The sequence below is a fragment of the Larus michahellis genome, chromosome 5 (genome assembly GCF_964199755.1).
Source record: "Larus michahellis chromosome 5, bLarMic1.1, whole genome shotgun sequence".
Lineage (NCBI taxonomy): Eukaryota > Metazoa > Chordata > Aves > Charadriiformes > Laridae > Larus > Larus michahellis.
The window spans coordinates 30,974,734-30,988,999 of NC_133900.1; the positions used below are offsets into that span (position 1 = coordinate 30,974,734).

A 14,266-nucleotide genomic window follows, 5' to 3' on the forward strand; every position below is an offset into this window, starting at 1 on the left:
AGTGGGCTTGATTCCTTAATTACCAGTTGCTAACAGAGGCCGCTACATAAACTGAGACCTTGGCACTTTGGTGTCACTACCAGGTATAAAGGCTGCCAGATAGTGGTACCATTTTAAGTTAGTTGTCCTATAAATACAAAAATACCTGCGCACACAACATTGATTTCAGTGAACTGCATCGATTTACACCAACAGAAAATCTGGTTCCGTGTCCCTACTCATTTTAGAGCAAGTACAAAATTTCCAGGACGCATAGTTTTCATTCAGTAGTTATTTCTTTCCTCGCACAGCAGGGCAATAGTTAATATTCAGGGACAATTGGAGATAGCCAGTGGTAATGTGCTAATACTGAGAACAAAGGCAAGGCTGATTTCAACATCCATCTCTCCATTAGAAACAGAATTGCTGGCTTACATAGCAGCTTACCAGATGCCAGGAGGATCAAATTGCATGCTATTGTAACAGAATCAGAAATACACTTTCAGTACTAATGCAGTTAATTTCTTTATAAGTATTATAGGGGCTGAAACATGTTTTATCCATTTGGAAATATGAAACAGATTCATTGGTAGGTCAATTTTCTAAATGCTATACTTCTCTAAACACATTACAAACTTTCAATATGGTAGTTTGTCCGAGAACTAGCCTTAAAACCATATAACATTCTTGAAAGCCTTTCAAAAATGCAGAGGTTATTAAATTTAGATAGTTATAATCGCTAAATTACTTTTCCTGTATACATCTAGCACAAGACTTCTGACCTCCACTCCAGCACAATGCCTACATAGTATTCGGAACTACCCTGTGCATGGGCACTTAGACACGTTAATACAGTGACAAAGGACAAAATCGAAATGCGTGTTTTCAGTTGGCTGGGAAAGAGCAAAAGAATACAGCATGCTCGTCAAAAATCTCAGCGAGTCCAACCAGGGAATACTCTTGCTCGGTGCTGGCCAGGCTGGGGAGGGAGTCAAGTGGAGACTACTTCTAAGCAGATGAACAAGTGAGGAGGAAGAAGTCAAGAACTCCTTAAAGTTATGCCAGCAGATGCCAACTCTTCTGAAAATGGGTTAGAACAAACTCTGACAGAGTTTTAAGAAAGGAAAAAGGTCCTGCAGGAGCTTAAACAGCACAGGCTTTAGCTGGCCATAGCGTTTCCCAAAGAGGCAGTGCCAATGTCATCTGAAGACACTTTGGCACCTGTATTTTGTCACCAATTTAATAAGAAATCCTACATACAGAATACTTGGTTTAAGGTCTGTTTAAAATTATTTTTATTCTTTATTAACAGCAGATATAATTTGTGCAGCCTCTGTGAACACTATGTTGCAGGCCCCACAAATACAAATCTTTCTCTGGACAACCTCTTCTATTCCCAGCTTTCAGCCGCACAATTTTTCTACAAATTGAAATACTGTTGAGGAAAAGGTGCTCTTTGAAGTCTCAGCTGAAAAAGAAAATGAGTATCATTGGTCTAATAAGATCTTTTGCCTGAAAGATAGTTTATGAGCCTTCCTTCTTAAATGTACCTTTTCTGTGTAGAATGCAAATTTCTGAAGTGCTCACTGGTCTGTCAGGCATGGTATTTCTCCACCACAGCTGTCTGAAAGGCTGGATAAAGTTATCTTTATGATGGAATTTAACCTTGATGGGGAGGTTCATGCCATTCCAGGTTGTTATCATGGAAAATGCTTGGTTTTATAGGCTTCTACTGCTTTTGGAGGCGCCAGTAAAGGTCTGCCAGGGCATGTACCAAGGGTTATAATTACAGAGCAGTATGGAGAGGTGGAAGCTGCTGTTGCAGCCCACAAGCAGGGATATAGCACCCAAGCAGCCCTCTGGGCAAGTACCTTGATGCAGGCTTTATGCAAGTGCAGTGCAGCACAAGTGTCAGGAGTGTATCTGACTTCCCGCTCTCCTCGCTACAGCCCTGGCACGTCCCTTTCGGGAAAGCTGGCTCTGGACCTGCTCCCGGCACTGCGTCACTCTCGCGCTGACACTTGTGCTTGCATTAACGTTATCTGCAAGCAGAATGTGGGTGAGTTGAGACCTTGACGTTACCGCCTCATCCTCCGCCCCCGGCACTCACCTGCTTGTTTCTTAGGGGCTGAATCACTTCCTTGATGCAGAGATCCAGGTCGCTGATATAGTCTTTCTCTGTCTGCATGAGTTCTGCAATGATTTTCACCCTCTTGGCCATCATGCGTCTGCTAACTTGTTCTTGGTCCTCCTGCGGCGAAGCATCAGGGGTTGAGGACCCTGTCTGCGGGGCCATTTTTTCTGTTTAAAAGAGGGAGATTTGTGAGAAGCATCATAATACCATGTGCTCACCCAGCTTGCCCTGTGCAACCACAGGGGAATGTAACCGGTGCCTGTTGGAAACTCCCAAATCACCATGGGGAGCAGGAAAAGAAACATAAGAAACGGTCATCCCAGATCAGACCGAGCGTTGTCCCATCTCCCTCCTCTAAAAGTGGACATGGTTTTGGGGAAGGAAACTGTCCATTTGGCAGTAAGAGGATAACCCACCACCAGCTCCCCTGGCTTTGATGTTATGCATGTGGGCAGAAATTTTCCACTGAGAAGGGGAGAGTCTGATCCTTGTCACACTGAAATTCAAGGATAGCTGATGCCGTTCTACTCCTTTGAAAACACAGTCTTGGTCTGACATCTATTATGATTTGGAGGATGGGAGAAAATGTTCCTGTGGAAGAAAAAGGCTGTGTTTACCATAAATAAACTTTACTGGAATAACCTTTGCTCTGTACAATGTAATGTTGAGTCTATTCATGGGAGGATGAGGGCTGTAGGTACTGGAAGACAAATTTTCAAATGAAGACAATGTTACCAACGATGATGATGATACCTGTAATTCTGTTTAAAAAGATTTCCTTGAAAGAGGCAAAGGAATTACAGGAGAATATGGCAAAACCTTTAATGATCAATAAGAAACATTTCTTGGAACGACAGAGATCATTGGGATGAGGACATTCTTAACTATTTTTCCATACTTAAGACCCAGAATATCTGATTTGTTCCAAATGCATGGAAACGCAAGTGAGTCTTCTACAGCTAAGCAATTTATGTATGCTACAGGACTTGCACATAACCTACTTATCTGTAACGATGGTCTTCCCCTTACTGGTTCATAAGCCAGCCTGCAGACACCCATGTCAGCTGTACAAAGGGCACCAAATTTTATTTGTGTACATTGAGAATCTGTATTTTTTGTTAGGAAAACACACACACACCAAAAAAAAACAAAACCAAAAGCAAGTGAAAGATTTCAGAGGCTATTCTGGTGTTTTTCTGCTAGCCACAAGATGGTGCAGAGCACCAACAAAGATGGGCATATCATTACCATTACTCATCTCTGTATTACCCAGGTCGTGCTTTGACAACACGGGCTTTTATTGCTCAGCGGTAAAGGACAGGAACTCTGCTGAGGATCAGACTGCTACGCCTTCGTGTCAACTTCTTGTAGGGAGCATACTGTATAATGGATATTATACTATCCTATAATAGGAGCAGTATCTGATGCTTTGCTTGCTGATAGCCAATACTGAATATATTGCAGGCGTTTGAACTGATTGTCAAGGGTGAGGTCATGAGCGCTCAAGTGAGCGTGGAACAGCCTGCAGCTCACCAGTACACCACCGGCCAAGGCTGCAGATGATAACCTGGAGCTGGACTTGTGGGAAAAACAAGCAGCTTTCAGGAGAGAGGGCTTTGAGCCATCTTTGCGCTGAGAGCTGTAAAATGTTGTAAATCCAATGCATCATCATCCGCAAAACCTTCTACAATTTTGCTGACCACTGACATTCAGAAAGGACAGTTTTGTTATTAATCCTTCTCCCATCAGCTTTTGTAGTGATACTGTTGTGACCACAGCTATTGTTTTAAGTGGCTGCTTTTGGGACTGCACCTCTGCCTCTGTACTGCTAGGTTTAAACAGCGAGGACAAGGAACCCAAACAAACCAGGGAGGAGGGACTGCTTTTTCAGACTTTTTTCTATTCAGATGTACTTTTTACCTTTGAGTTTTTAGCCTTGAGGTCTGTGTATAACACAGGCATGAACATTTTGTCGCCAAGTTCGTACACAGACAATAAAATAGGAATATGATGAGGATGTCTCCTCTCCGCAAGAATTTTATCAAAAGAATTTTAAACTGAATCTTGCCCTAGTGAGTTCACGCTGGTGTGAGCGCATGGGCTTCAGAGGAGCTCATCCTGCTGCAGAGCCTGTCCACCAAAGGTGCTGTGTGCTGGAAGAAACAGACTCTACCCTTCCTTAACGAGGAGGAGAACAAAACTGGTACCAGCATCACTCCACAGCTCCCTCTGAGCAATCTTCTGCTAGGGTTGCAGAGTGAGACCACCTTGACTGCTGCTTACATGCTAAAATGGCTGGTACTTTTTCCTCTAAAAACTTTCTGTATGTGACCACACTTATAAATTCGAAAAGAACTACATGAACAATCCATTTCCGTTCCAGTTCTGCACCAAAATCAGCATTTTTCTTGAGATTGGGTGTGAAAATGTTTGCGTGTGTGTGACTGTACGCGAGAGTTCAGGGCGACTCCTGAGAAAGTGCAGAGAGGACCAGACATCCTGGAAGATCTCAGAAGTGTCGTTTCGTCTCAGATGCAGTGCTGTTAGGATATCAGATGGAATTTGAAGGCAAACACAAGATGCTGTGCAAAAGAACTTTCTAATCTTTTATACTAGTGGCAGGGGAGGGCATTATATGAGCACTGTATCCCACTTCAGGCTTCAAGTCGCAATCCCTCGAGAGGCTGTTCTTTCGGTTTATGTCATTAGATCACCCTGATCAAATTTGATTCTTGAATTATGTCAGGGCTCATCTATTATCCTTATTGCATGATAGATAATAATGCCAGGAAAGAAAAAACTGTTCTCAACAGGAAGAAATAACCGTGAGAAATATCAGGCAGATGCTGTTTCCTTATAGAAAACATGTTTTTTAATAAATGTATCCTTTTGTTAAAAGTAATATAATTTTCCGTTTTCACTCAATACGTTCACTTTTTCATTTCAGGCATGTCTGTCTCTATAGAATGCAACAGCAAGATCCTGAAGTGACGATTACAGCAAAACCTGTGATTTCATGCTCAGCTGATTGGTTTTGACCAGTTTGTGAACATTAGTAGCTTGCTGAAATCCTTGTGGAGTAAATGAAACTTTAATGAATGCACAAAGAGCAAGTGCGTATTTGGAATATAAGCAGACTCATTTCTACCTGGTAACGTGTATCAGCCCTGAAATGGTTTGAGAGAGAGGATTAGCAGCAAGAGACATTGCTGAGGATTAACTGTTAGAGTAAGAGTTTGTCTCATTTGTCCTCAGAGATGCCAGGTGTAGAAAAAAGAAAAAACTGTCTGTTGAATGGTTTATTAGACAGCTATGTCTTAAGACCAGTTCACAAAAAAGTAATTGGTACTTTTAGTTGGCATAAAAATGTAAAGTAGAAGGTAGTGTTTGCAATTGTTGCTTTGCAATGTCACTTATCTGCAGGCGTCGTCTTTCTAGAGGACTTTGCTTTGGAGAAGGCAGCGATGACTTTGGTTTTCCAGCTGTGTATTGAAGTACATGGCTCTAGTTGCATGAAACAAGAGGTTCACTATGTGATGACATGGACAAAGCAGCCACATGTCCTACAAAAACAGTTTCTTGCAAGTGTGAAGTCTAAAAATGTCCCCCAGATGGAGACATCCAGCAATATAGTGAGAGCGTGGAGGAACAGAGCCTGCAATGTGGAAAGCAGCAGCTCTCTTCTAGGCCCTGAGAGGTACTGGGGGATCCACAGCAAGCGACCCGAGGAGCAGCCGGAGCAGGTCTGCAAGACCTACACGTGCAAATTTCCCTGCCTTTCCCACCTAGAGAGTGAGCAGCTCCCAGAGATCTGATCTATCCATCCTTCCTCCCAGGTAAAATGCTCAGGTTGGACATTACATTTGCCCTTGGGGACGGGACCTAGGTTTCTCCCCATCTAATGCTTTCCATCTGGAAGTGAAGGTGCTGGCACAGAATATAACAATGAGTACAGCGATGTTGGTGCATGGAGTAACAGGCTCCCTTTTCATTTCTCAGACAGCATTTGGAGGACACCAAAGGAACGCAAGTTCTGCACTCACGCTGTGCAATACAGGGATTTTGCCTGGCACAAGGGAGGAGTGAAGGCATAAGTTATCAAGGTGTAACAAACAAATTACGGCATTACTGTGTTTTCACGTATGAAACCTAAGTCACACACCACCCCAGATAAAATTATTCCTCTGTGAAAGCAAGTCCTCAGATAGCCTGTACCCTCAGATAACCTAGCGATTACACATGGGAATGTACACTGGCTTTTATCAGCTGGATTTGGGAATGAAACGCAGGCAGCCAAGTTCAGAGCCTGCTGCTGTGGCAGCTTTCCTCTCCCCTCCCACATCTCCCCTCGCACCGCGGCCCCAACTCTGCCCCTTACGCCCCTGCTTCCACTGTGTGTGCTGGGAAGGCTGCGGGGCACAGGGACACTGGGATCCTTGGAAGTAAGGGAGCCTGAAATGGGACAATCAGTGGAAAAGGATGGAGTGTCCCACTGCATGTGGGAGAAATGCATCACATGAGCTAACACACAAGTTTTACTGCAGATCCCCCTCCCCTTGTGAGGGACCACTTCATGGGGGTGGGTCTTTATAGTTTTGCACCGGAGTCATTAGAGTGCAGCCACACGGTGTAAACATGGCACAAATTAGATCTGCTGAACTCTAAGTTGGGCATTGAAATACAAAAGGATTGGGAGAAGGTTGTGGAAAATACCTTTTTTTCTTTTACTCACAGACGCACATAACAGCAGCATTGCTCAGGAGCGGGCTGCAAGTTACACATGCAAAAAGCCCCTTTTCTGAACATGGGAGGAGAACACAGCAGGACCAGAATGACCTTGCACCAGTCTTCCTGGGCAACAGGTTCACTCATAAAATCTGCATCAGAGATTTCCTTGCAATTAGGTCATTCAATCTTTGATCATTTTTCTGTTCCATAAGGTACAGAAAATATTTACATTCAACACGCAAGTTCTTTCTTCAATTCCTTGACAGCAGACTGCTTTAATTATATGTGTGCTGACAGGACTACAGAGAGATCCCATGTGACCGCAGTGGAAGGGAAGAAAGCTTATCATCAGGTGACAGAAGAATGCCCTTATTGTTAGCGCCAATACTTACAAATAAACCTTTCCAGTGTGTCATATACCGGTATAAATATACCACTCCTGCAGCATTGAGCTAATATGTTAATAAAGTAAGAACCAAGGAAGGGCTGCCTCTGAACTGCTTCCCCTGGGACACACGCGCCTCAAGATTTGGCACAGATTAGCTGTATGAACTGTGAGCTGTGTGACCCACAACGCAAAGTATCCCAATTAATAAAACGTTTGCTAATATGCTCAGAGAAGGATCCGTAAGCCTCCTTGGGTCCTAGTGTTCACTCCTTCTTACCCTGGCTGTTGTGACTAGTTATGCTGCAGTAGCTCCTAAGAGTCCTAAGCCACACGGCAGGACTTGATTGTGCAAAGTGCTGTGCAAACACAGCAGCACAAAATGGATTCTGCTCTGAAAAAGATGAGCTCGCTTCCCAGCCTGGCTGCCACTGCAATAAGTTCAAGGAATAACGCCAGCTTTATTGCAGTGCAATTTAAAAGCATTAGATCCTCTGAGCTTAAATTTGGACGTGAGAAAATAAAAGTATTTCTTAGATTTTGATTTCTCATCACAGGGCACAGGGGGGTATTCTCATCAAGCCATCTCCTCCACTTCAGGAAATAATCTGGACTTTTACTCCTTACTGTACTTCAGCAAACCAGCCGCTCCAAAGATCAATATATTTTGCAGTGAAATAGGATATTACCTGCATTGTAGTCCATGGAAAGTTAATCAGTAAGTACAGCGCAAAGCAAATAAGGAACTGGGGAGAGGCTCCTGGCGGGAGGTGCGGAGAAGCTGTGTGCATGGGCAGCCCAGGCAGGAAGAAGCGGTGTGCTCCGCAGGCAGGGAGGAGGACGGGATGGATGGAGGAAGGTGCCCTGCTTGTGATGGAGTGAAGGGGGATGAGTTGCCTCTGACTGGGCTTGTGTATATCGAGCTGTAGCAGCTGTCCAGGAATCTGTCTAATTTTGCAGGTTTCTGCGTCATTTCTGATGTCAGTTATTTCTCGTAACTACATCGGACACAGGTGAAACGTGAAACTCTGAGTTCAGATACCAGCTCTGAGGCAATATATTGTGGTAGCTGTATGATTTGAATCACTGCATCTATTACAGGTACGTCACTGATGCATTTTAAATTGAAGCACGTGCAAATCATTTAACAGTGCGGTTGACCCATTCACAGCTAAAGTTATAAGGGAGTTAGTATATAATAGATTTGTAAGACAAGGAGTATTTTCAAAACACGTATTGTCTCACTGAACACTGCAAATGCGATCTCTGATTCCTTCTGGAAACCCACTGTTTTCTATAGCTCATTTTTCACACCAAGCACAAGTTTGGTTATATGATTATTAACAAAAACCAATGATCTGTCCAAAATCTAACAGACAGTGAACTATGTTTTAATTTCCTTTTCATGGCCTGCCTTTTTCTATTGATAGCATCTATCCCCATGATACACTGTATCTTAACCTGCCCTGATCTTGCAAGAATTTATGTGCCACCAAGCAAATTCCTCCTACCGAAATACTTAGGTACTCACAGAATGGTAGCTTTAGGTTAATTTAAAGACTGATCCCAATATTAATGCAATACATAGATATTAATAAAGTTACTTTTACAGCTGCTGCTGATGGATTTTCACTGTAGTAAAGAGACCAACCCTACCAGCTAAACGGTATAGATAATACACTCGAAAACAGAGCTGCTAAATACCATGTTGTGCCATTGCTGAAGGACAGTAGCAAGTTCTTCCATTCCCCTTGAAAGGACATATGTGAAGGATTTGCCAGTGAATGTAGAGCAGAGCACTGCATAGAAATATCACAAGAGCTGTGTCTTAGCTCTTATAAAGACTCTTGATACTCTTTCTGTATCCACCACAAATGCTAGTGAATACATCTTCCTTAACCGCATACTTCCTTCTTTAGAAAAGTGATGCTTCGGTCCAGTTGATGGAGCTATGGAAGAAAAATATATATGTGGCTTGAGGTATTTCTGGACTCATCCGAGAATGCAACTGCAACCTGAGTTCTGGATGGCTGCGTGGTTGTACCACGAACTTGACATTTGATAGCAATCACCTTATTTTCCCCTATCCAAAATGGGGCTTCAGGCATTTGGTTTTCTCATAGGATGAGTTGAAATAGATGCACTAGTGCTTGCCAAGCTCTTTGAGAACATAATGGTTACTTTGCATCTTGTTTCCTTTTCAAAAAGAGTACAGACAGGAGGTGTTGCACGGCCATTCACACCAGATAAGCTATTGAATAGATGTGCCTAGTATAATAATTAACAATGAAAATGCTTTCTTGTGTTTTTAATGAATCCTTAATTTTAAAGTGAAGAGGTTTGCACCTTTGACAATGCTATTGTGCTCGTGTTTGTAGACTTACAGAGCAAACCACCTTGATTACCCTGGAGATCTGGGTGGTAGGCTCCCTTTCTAACTCACTCTTTATAGCAAACATTTTGGATTCTGTATAAAACGGCAAAACTTAAGAGAAATCCAAAAGCAGAAAGTGAATTCTCTGGAGTTTCTATGCCTGACTGCTTGTTCTCTTGTTTTGGGTTGGGTTTTTTTTAATTTGTTTGTTTATAGACTTTTATTTGGGGACCTATATGTCCAGCACACTGAGCTGCACTTTGAGTGTATACTTCAGAGCTGCTGGAAACGGCTGGGGAGGCAACAGCCTGGTTTCTACTCAGGGAACCATATAAAGCACGCAGAGGACTGGAAGGGCCCTCAAGAGATGTCTTGCCCATGCCTCACCTTGTGCAAATGTGCTGCAACACTGGTGTAGGCATTGCAGTGTGAAGACAGCCTGGTCCCCGCGCTTTGCCGCGATTGCCTGCCAGTAGCAGAGATGGGTCCTCCAGCCCCTGACTCTTGGCTTCCCAGCCCCGCTCACGGGGAATTCCCTTCTGCAGGGTTTGCCCCTGTCTTACACATCCTTGTCCATGCTAATACCAACCACAGTTCTGAAGACTGTTAGAAAACACACTAACAGGAGACTGTAGAAGAGAGGGGCAACTAAACACAGAGCTTTTCCACCAATTCATATGGGAAGCAAGTGCAAATTATTACTGTTTGTATCTTTTTGCAAAGCATTTACCATTCTAGGGTGATTGGAGAGTCCCGACCTGGTGATACACAACAGACTGTTTGTTTATGTCACCAGCAGATCTGTTGGGTTTTCTTGCCAAGAACAGAGAACTCAAAAGCTTTGTGCCAACAAAACCACTTCCCTCACCTTGGAGTAAGCTGCTTCTCATCCAAGTGCTAGTGAGAAAAATGAAGAACATAAAGGTGTACAATCATTACACATCATCAGTGCTGGCAGGTAACACATTAGGTCTGGGATCATGGATCCCATTATTATCAGATCCAGGCACATCTAGCTCAGCAAAATTTGATCCAGATCAGGCCTTGGTGCGCAAGCGCATTTCTTTCTATTGCGACTGTAAATGCGCTTCATAGGAATTTCTACCGACTTTGTATTTTCACTCAGAGGACAGGAAACTCCAATATAAAGCCTGCAAGTACCTTGTTAGCCCATCAGCATTTTTCTTGAACAAATGCAGACAAGCAGAGTGAGCTGATACCAGGCTAGTGCTTTGCAATAGGTGGCTGCGGCAGTCTAAGCTGGTGGCAGGAGCCGTAAAGCTGGATTTACCATCTCCTTGGACCGCTGCCATAAACATAACTTCATGCTCTGCCGCGGCTACCTAGGCTTCCCGGCCTCCTTTGCTCCTGATTTTAAACAGGAGACGTTAATGGCATGAATACACCTGGCACGGAACAGAAAGATCTCACCCTTTTTGCTGGGTACCGCTCTGATAACCTTGACCTCACCTGGGCAACCCCTTTCAATGAGTTAAAAAACTGCTGGTTTGGTGGGACGTGTGCCAGGAACTTGCCTGCCCAGCCGTACCCTGAAACACCCCCGCCAGATCCCTGCAGCGCGTGCCTGACTTAAGTGACAATTTTTCATCTTCTCATTGATTAGCTATCACAAAGAGGGAAGAGCATAATCGATGAACCGCTCTGTTGTTTTCAGCGCATACAGCCCCCATAGAAATCCCATTATTTTCAGGTTTATTATTTTATTTTCAGCTTTTATTGTCTCTCTTGAAGGAATGCTACTTCCTAATTAAGTGCATCAAAACCATAATAAAGCAACCTAAAGTATTTTCCTATTTTATTTCCCCATAAAGGATTATTGCCACCGGAGTGATTGTCGTTAGGCAGTTATATGACTATTAGTAATACATGCTTATATTATAATCATACTCAAACCCCACATTTGTGATGGGATCCTGTTGTTCAAGACCCTGGACACCCACAGAAATTCATGTTCCAGAGCACTCCCAGAAATAGCCATACACATTCTTCACGCTCTTCCTACATTCTGGCATCCCATTTAATTTTTGATTGACAGGCCCAATACTGACATAATTTGCCCATTTCTGGTCCAGATGCAATTTGGTAATTTGAAAAGAAACCCTCTCCATAATGGTAGAATTTGAATCAGCATATCCATCAAAACATGTATTTGGACGTACTTCAGTTCAGTCTTATACAATCTGAGCAACAGATAAACATCTTATAGATCCTGGTATTTTTAACTGAAAGGAAAAACTGCCCTCGATGATTCTAATTAGGTAGCATGTACCCCACTTGGTATGACAGCCAAAGACAGATAGGATGCAGCCATCGTATTTTCACATTACTGTTTGCGTTGCAAATGCGTTCCGGTGACGAACTAGAAAGACCCCAGTTGCATACAGATTTTGCAGGAATGCACCAAAACCTTCGATTTTGCATCCTGTCTACACAACACTATTTAGAAAAATCAGGGGAAACATTTCACAGCCTGGAAGCAGGGGACAAAGTTGAGAGGGGGCAATTGCTCACTCCAACTGTGAGTGCGTGCGGACAGAGACTGACATTCCCTTCTTTATCTCAAGGCTGCAGCCTGGAGGGTGTCGAGGTACCACCCCAGCCCAGAGCATCCCTCGCAGCAGAGTACCAAGCAAGCTTCCCCAATACCTTGTAATTTCTGGCTGTATTCTGTCCTGTCGGACTGACTCCTCCTCAAGGTGCCGTGGTCCCCGGTGGCACTGGTGCTCTCCACCACGGGCTCCGTCCTCCTCCTCTCCCCCATGTACAGCTTGTTCCTCAGCAGGGCCAAATTCCTTTTCCTGCCCCCCACGCTTTCCTTTCCCGGACAGCCCGTGCTCGCCATGGCCAGCCTTGCTTGGTGGTGACAGTGGCAGGCGGGGGGGCAATAGCTTGGTTTTTGGGGAGGCGAACTCTCTGCCCAGATGAAGGCTGGTGGCTTTGGCCTTGGTTTTGGAGCAGGGCTCCGCAGGGCCCTGGCTCAGCCCTGCCACCTGTGCCGGAGCGGCTCCACCCCCGGGAAGCTGACGCCCCAGGCAGTGTTTGCATTCACCTGCCTTGTGTGCAAGCACGCCTGGCGGGGCCGGTTCCAGAGCCAGCCCCAAACCGCAGCCGCTCGCTGGCCCTTTCCCTGCTCCAGGGTACAATCCTCGCCCCGACGTGGGGCCCGGGGGTGCAGGTACCCCGGCGCGGAGTCGCATCCTCCCGGCTTTGGCTGGGCCGCCGCTGCCGCCCGCTAGCAGGGAGATGCCCGAGTGCAGCGGGGCACGGACACGCTTACATCGGGTGCCTTCCTTCTCTGCGCTGCCAGGGGGCAGTGGGGAAGCAGAGGGCAAGGCACATGGGAAGGGGAGGCCAGCCGCCCCCTTGACCCTTCCTCCTTCTCTTTTCCTGGGGCTAGCACCCAACCTGCAGCCTGGGCAGGACCCCAATTCCTAGCCTAGCTAATTGCTGCTGCCAGGCTGCCAATCCCACCGAGATGTGTAGCTTTTAAACTGGAAACTCCTGATCTACAGGTTTGAAGGGAGACTGATCCCCCAGGACAAGGAAGAAAAGAGCTGGGAGGAAGATGAAAACCCCTCCGTGAGACAGTAAGCAAGCGTGGAGCCAATGCTTGTCTCAAACCAGGCTGTGTCCTGCTTTACACTATGCATAGAGAAGTGACATGAAAGCCTGCCAGGGACCTGTGGAGGCTGTTGTAACAAATCACTGTGCTCCAGTGGCCGAAGAAGTGGGCAGCAAAACACCTGCTTGTAATACCTCTGGATCAGCCCCTGGAAGAGACCTCATTATCCTGTCTGTTAGCAATGGCCTCTGGCATGCAGGCACTGTCTAGTGATCCTCCATAGCGCCAGTCTAATCAAGCTCATGTTAAAACAGCAGGAGCTGCTGGCATCTAAGCTTGGACCGGACTTACCCTGGGAAGAGCCCCAACAGCCATCAGTAGCAATCACTGCCGCTGCTGTGATAGCCACCCCCCGCGGCCCTCCCTGCTCTAGGAAATGCCTGGTGGGAGCCCCATGGTGCTGCCTAATCGGTGTCAGTTGCACGCACGCTCGCTGCCACAGCATCTGCTGGGGGACACAACTAACGTCCCTCTGACAAACGCTGGCGGAGCATATTGCTTTAGCATTGCCGCGCTGCGTCCCCAAAGGGCTGTGTAGTAATAAACAACAAGCGGGGATGCAACGTAGTAGTGTAACCTCATTTCCAACTTTTATTTTTCTTGAAGAATCTGGTCCTGTGATGCAACCTTCTGATCAAAGCCCCTCATTTCTACCCAGCAGTGAAAGGAAAAGGTTATGTTAAGCAATTTACTACGTCAAATTGCAGCACTGTGCCAGTGCTGCACAAAGTGTCCAGCCCAAACACACAGCCTGGCAGAGGAATAAAGCGGTGAGGGAGGGGGATACTGGGAAGACTGTGCTCGCGCAGAGAAGTCACATATTACGTAGGCAATTCATGTGTTAGTCTCGCCTCCTCTTTGATATTCCCTAAGAAACTCTTTTTGTTTTGCAAGTCAGACCACAAAAGTTCCTTGAAAGGCAGAGCAGTGGTGATGCGTAAGCAGGGACTGACTGACCGACCCAGTGGCACCCTTGTGGCAAGCACTGAAGCCCCAGCAACAAGTAAACAGATTAAGGTGGGA

General features: G+C 45.3%; 1 protein-coding gene across 1 annotated transcript in view; it reads right to left on the minus strand.

The window, feature by feature from the left end:
• Positions 1 to 12,463, minus strand: part of ARHGEF38 (Rho guanine nucleotide exchange factor 38) — a 36,059-nt gene extending 23,596 nt beyond the window's left edge. Inside the window, exons 1-2 of the mRNA XM_074589423.1 lie at positions 12,268 to 12,463; positions 2,090 to 2,280 (exon numbers count right to left, since the gene is read on the minus strand). Coding sequence (XP_074445524.1) covers positions 2,090 to 2,280; positions 12,268 to 12,463 — 387 coding nt within the window. The remainder of the gene's footprint in view (positions 1 to 2,089; positions 2,281 to 12,267) is intronic.
• Positions 12,464 to 14,266: the final 1,803 nt, after the last annotated feature.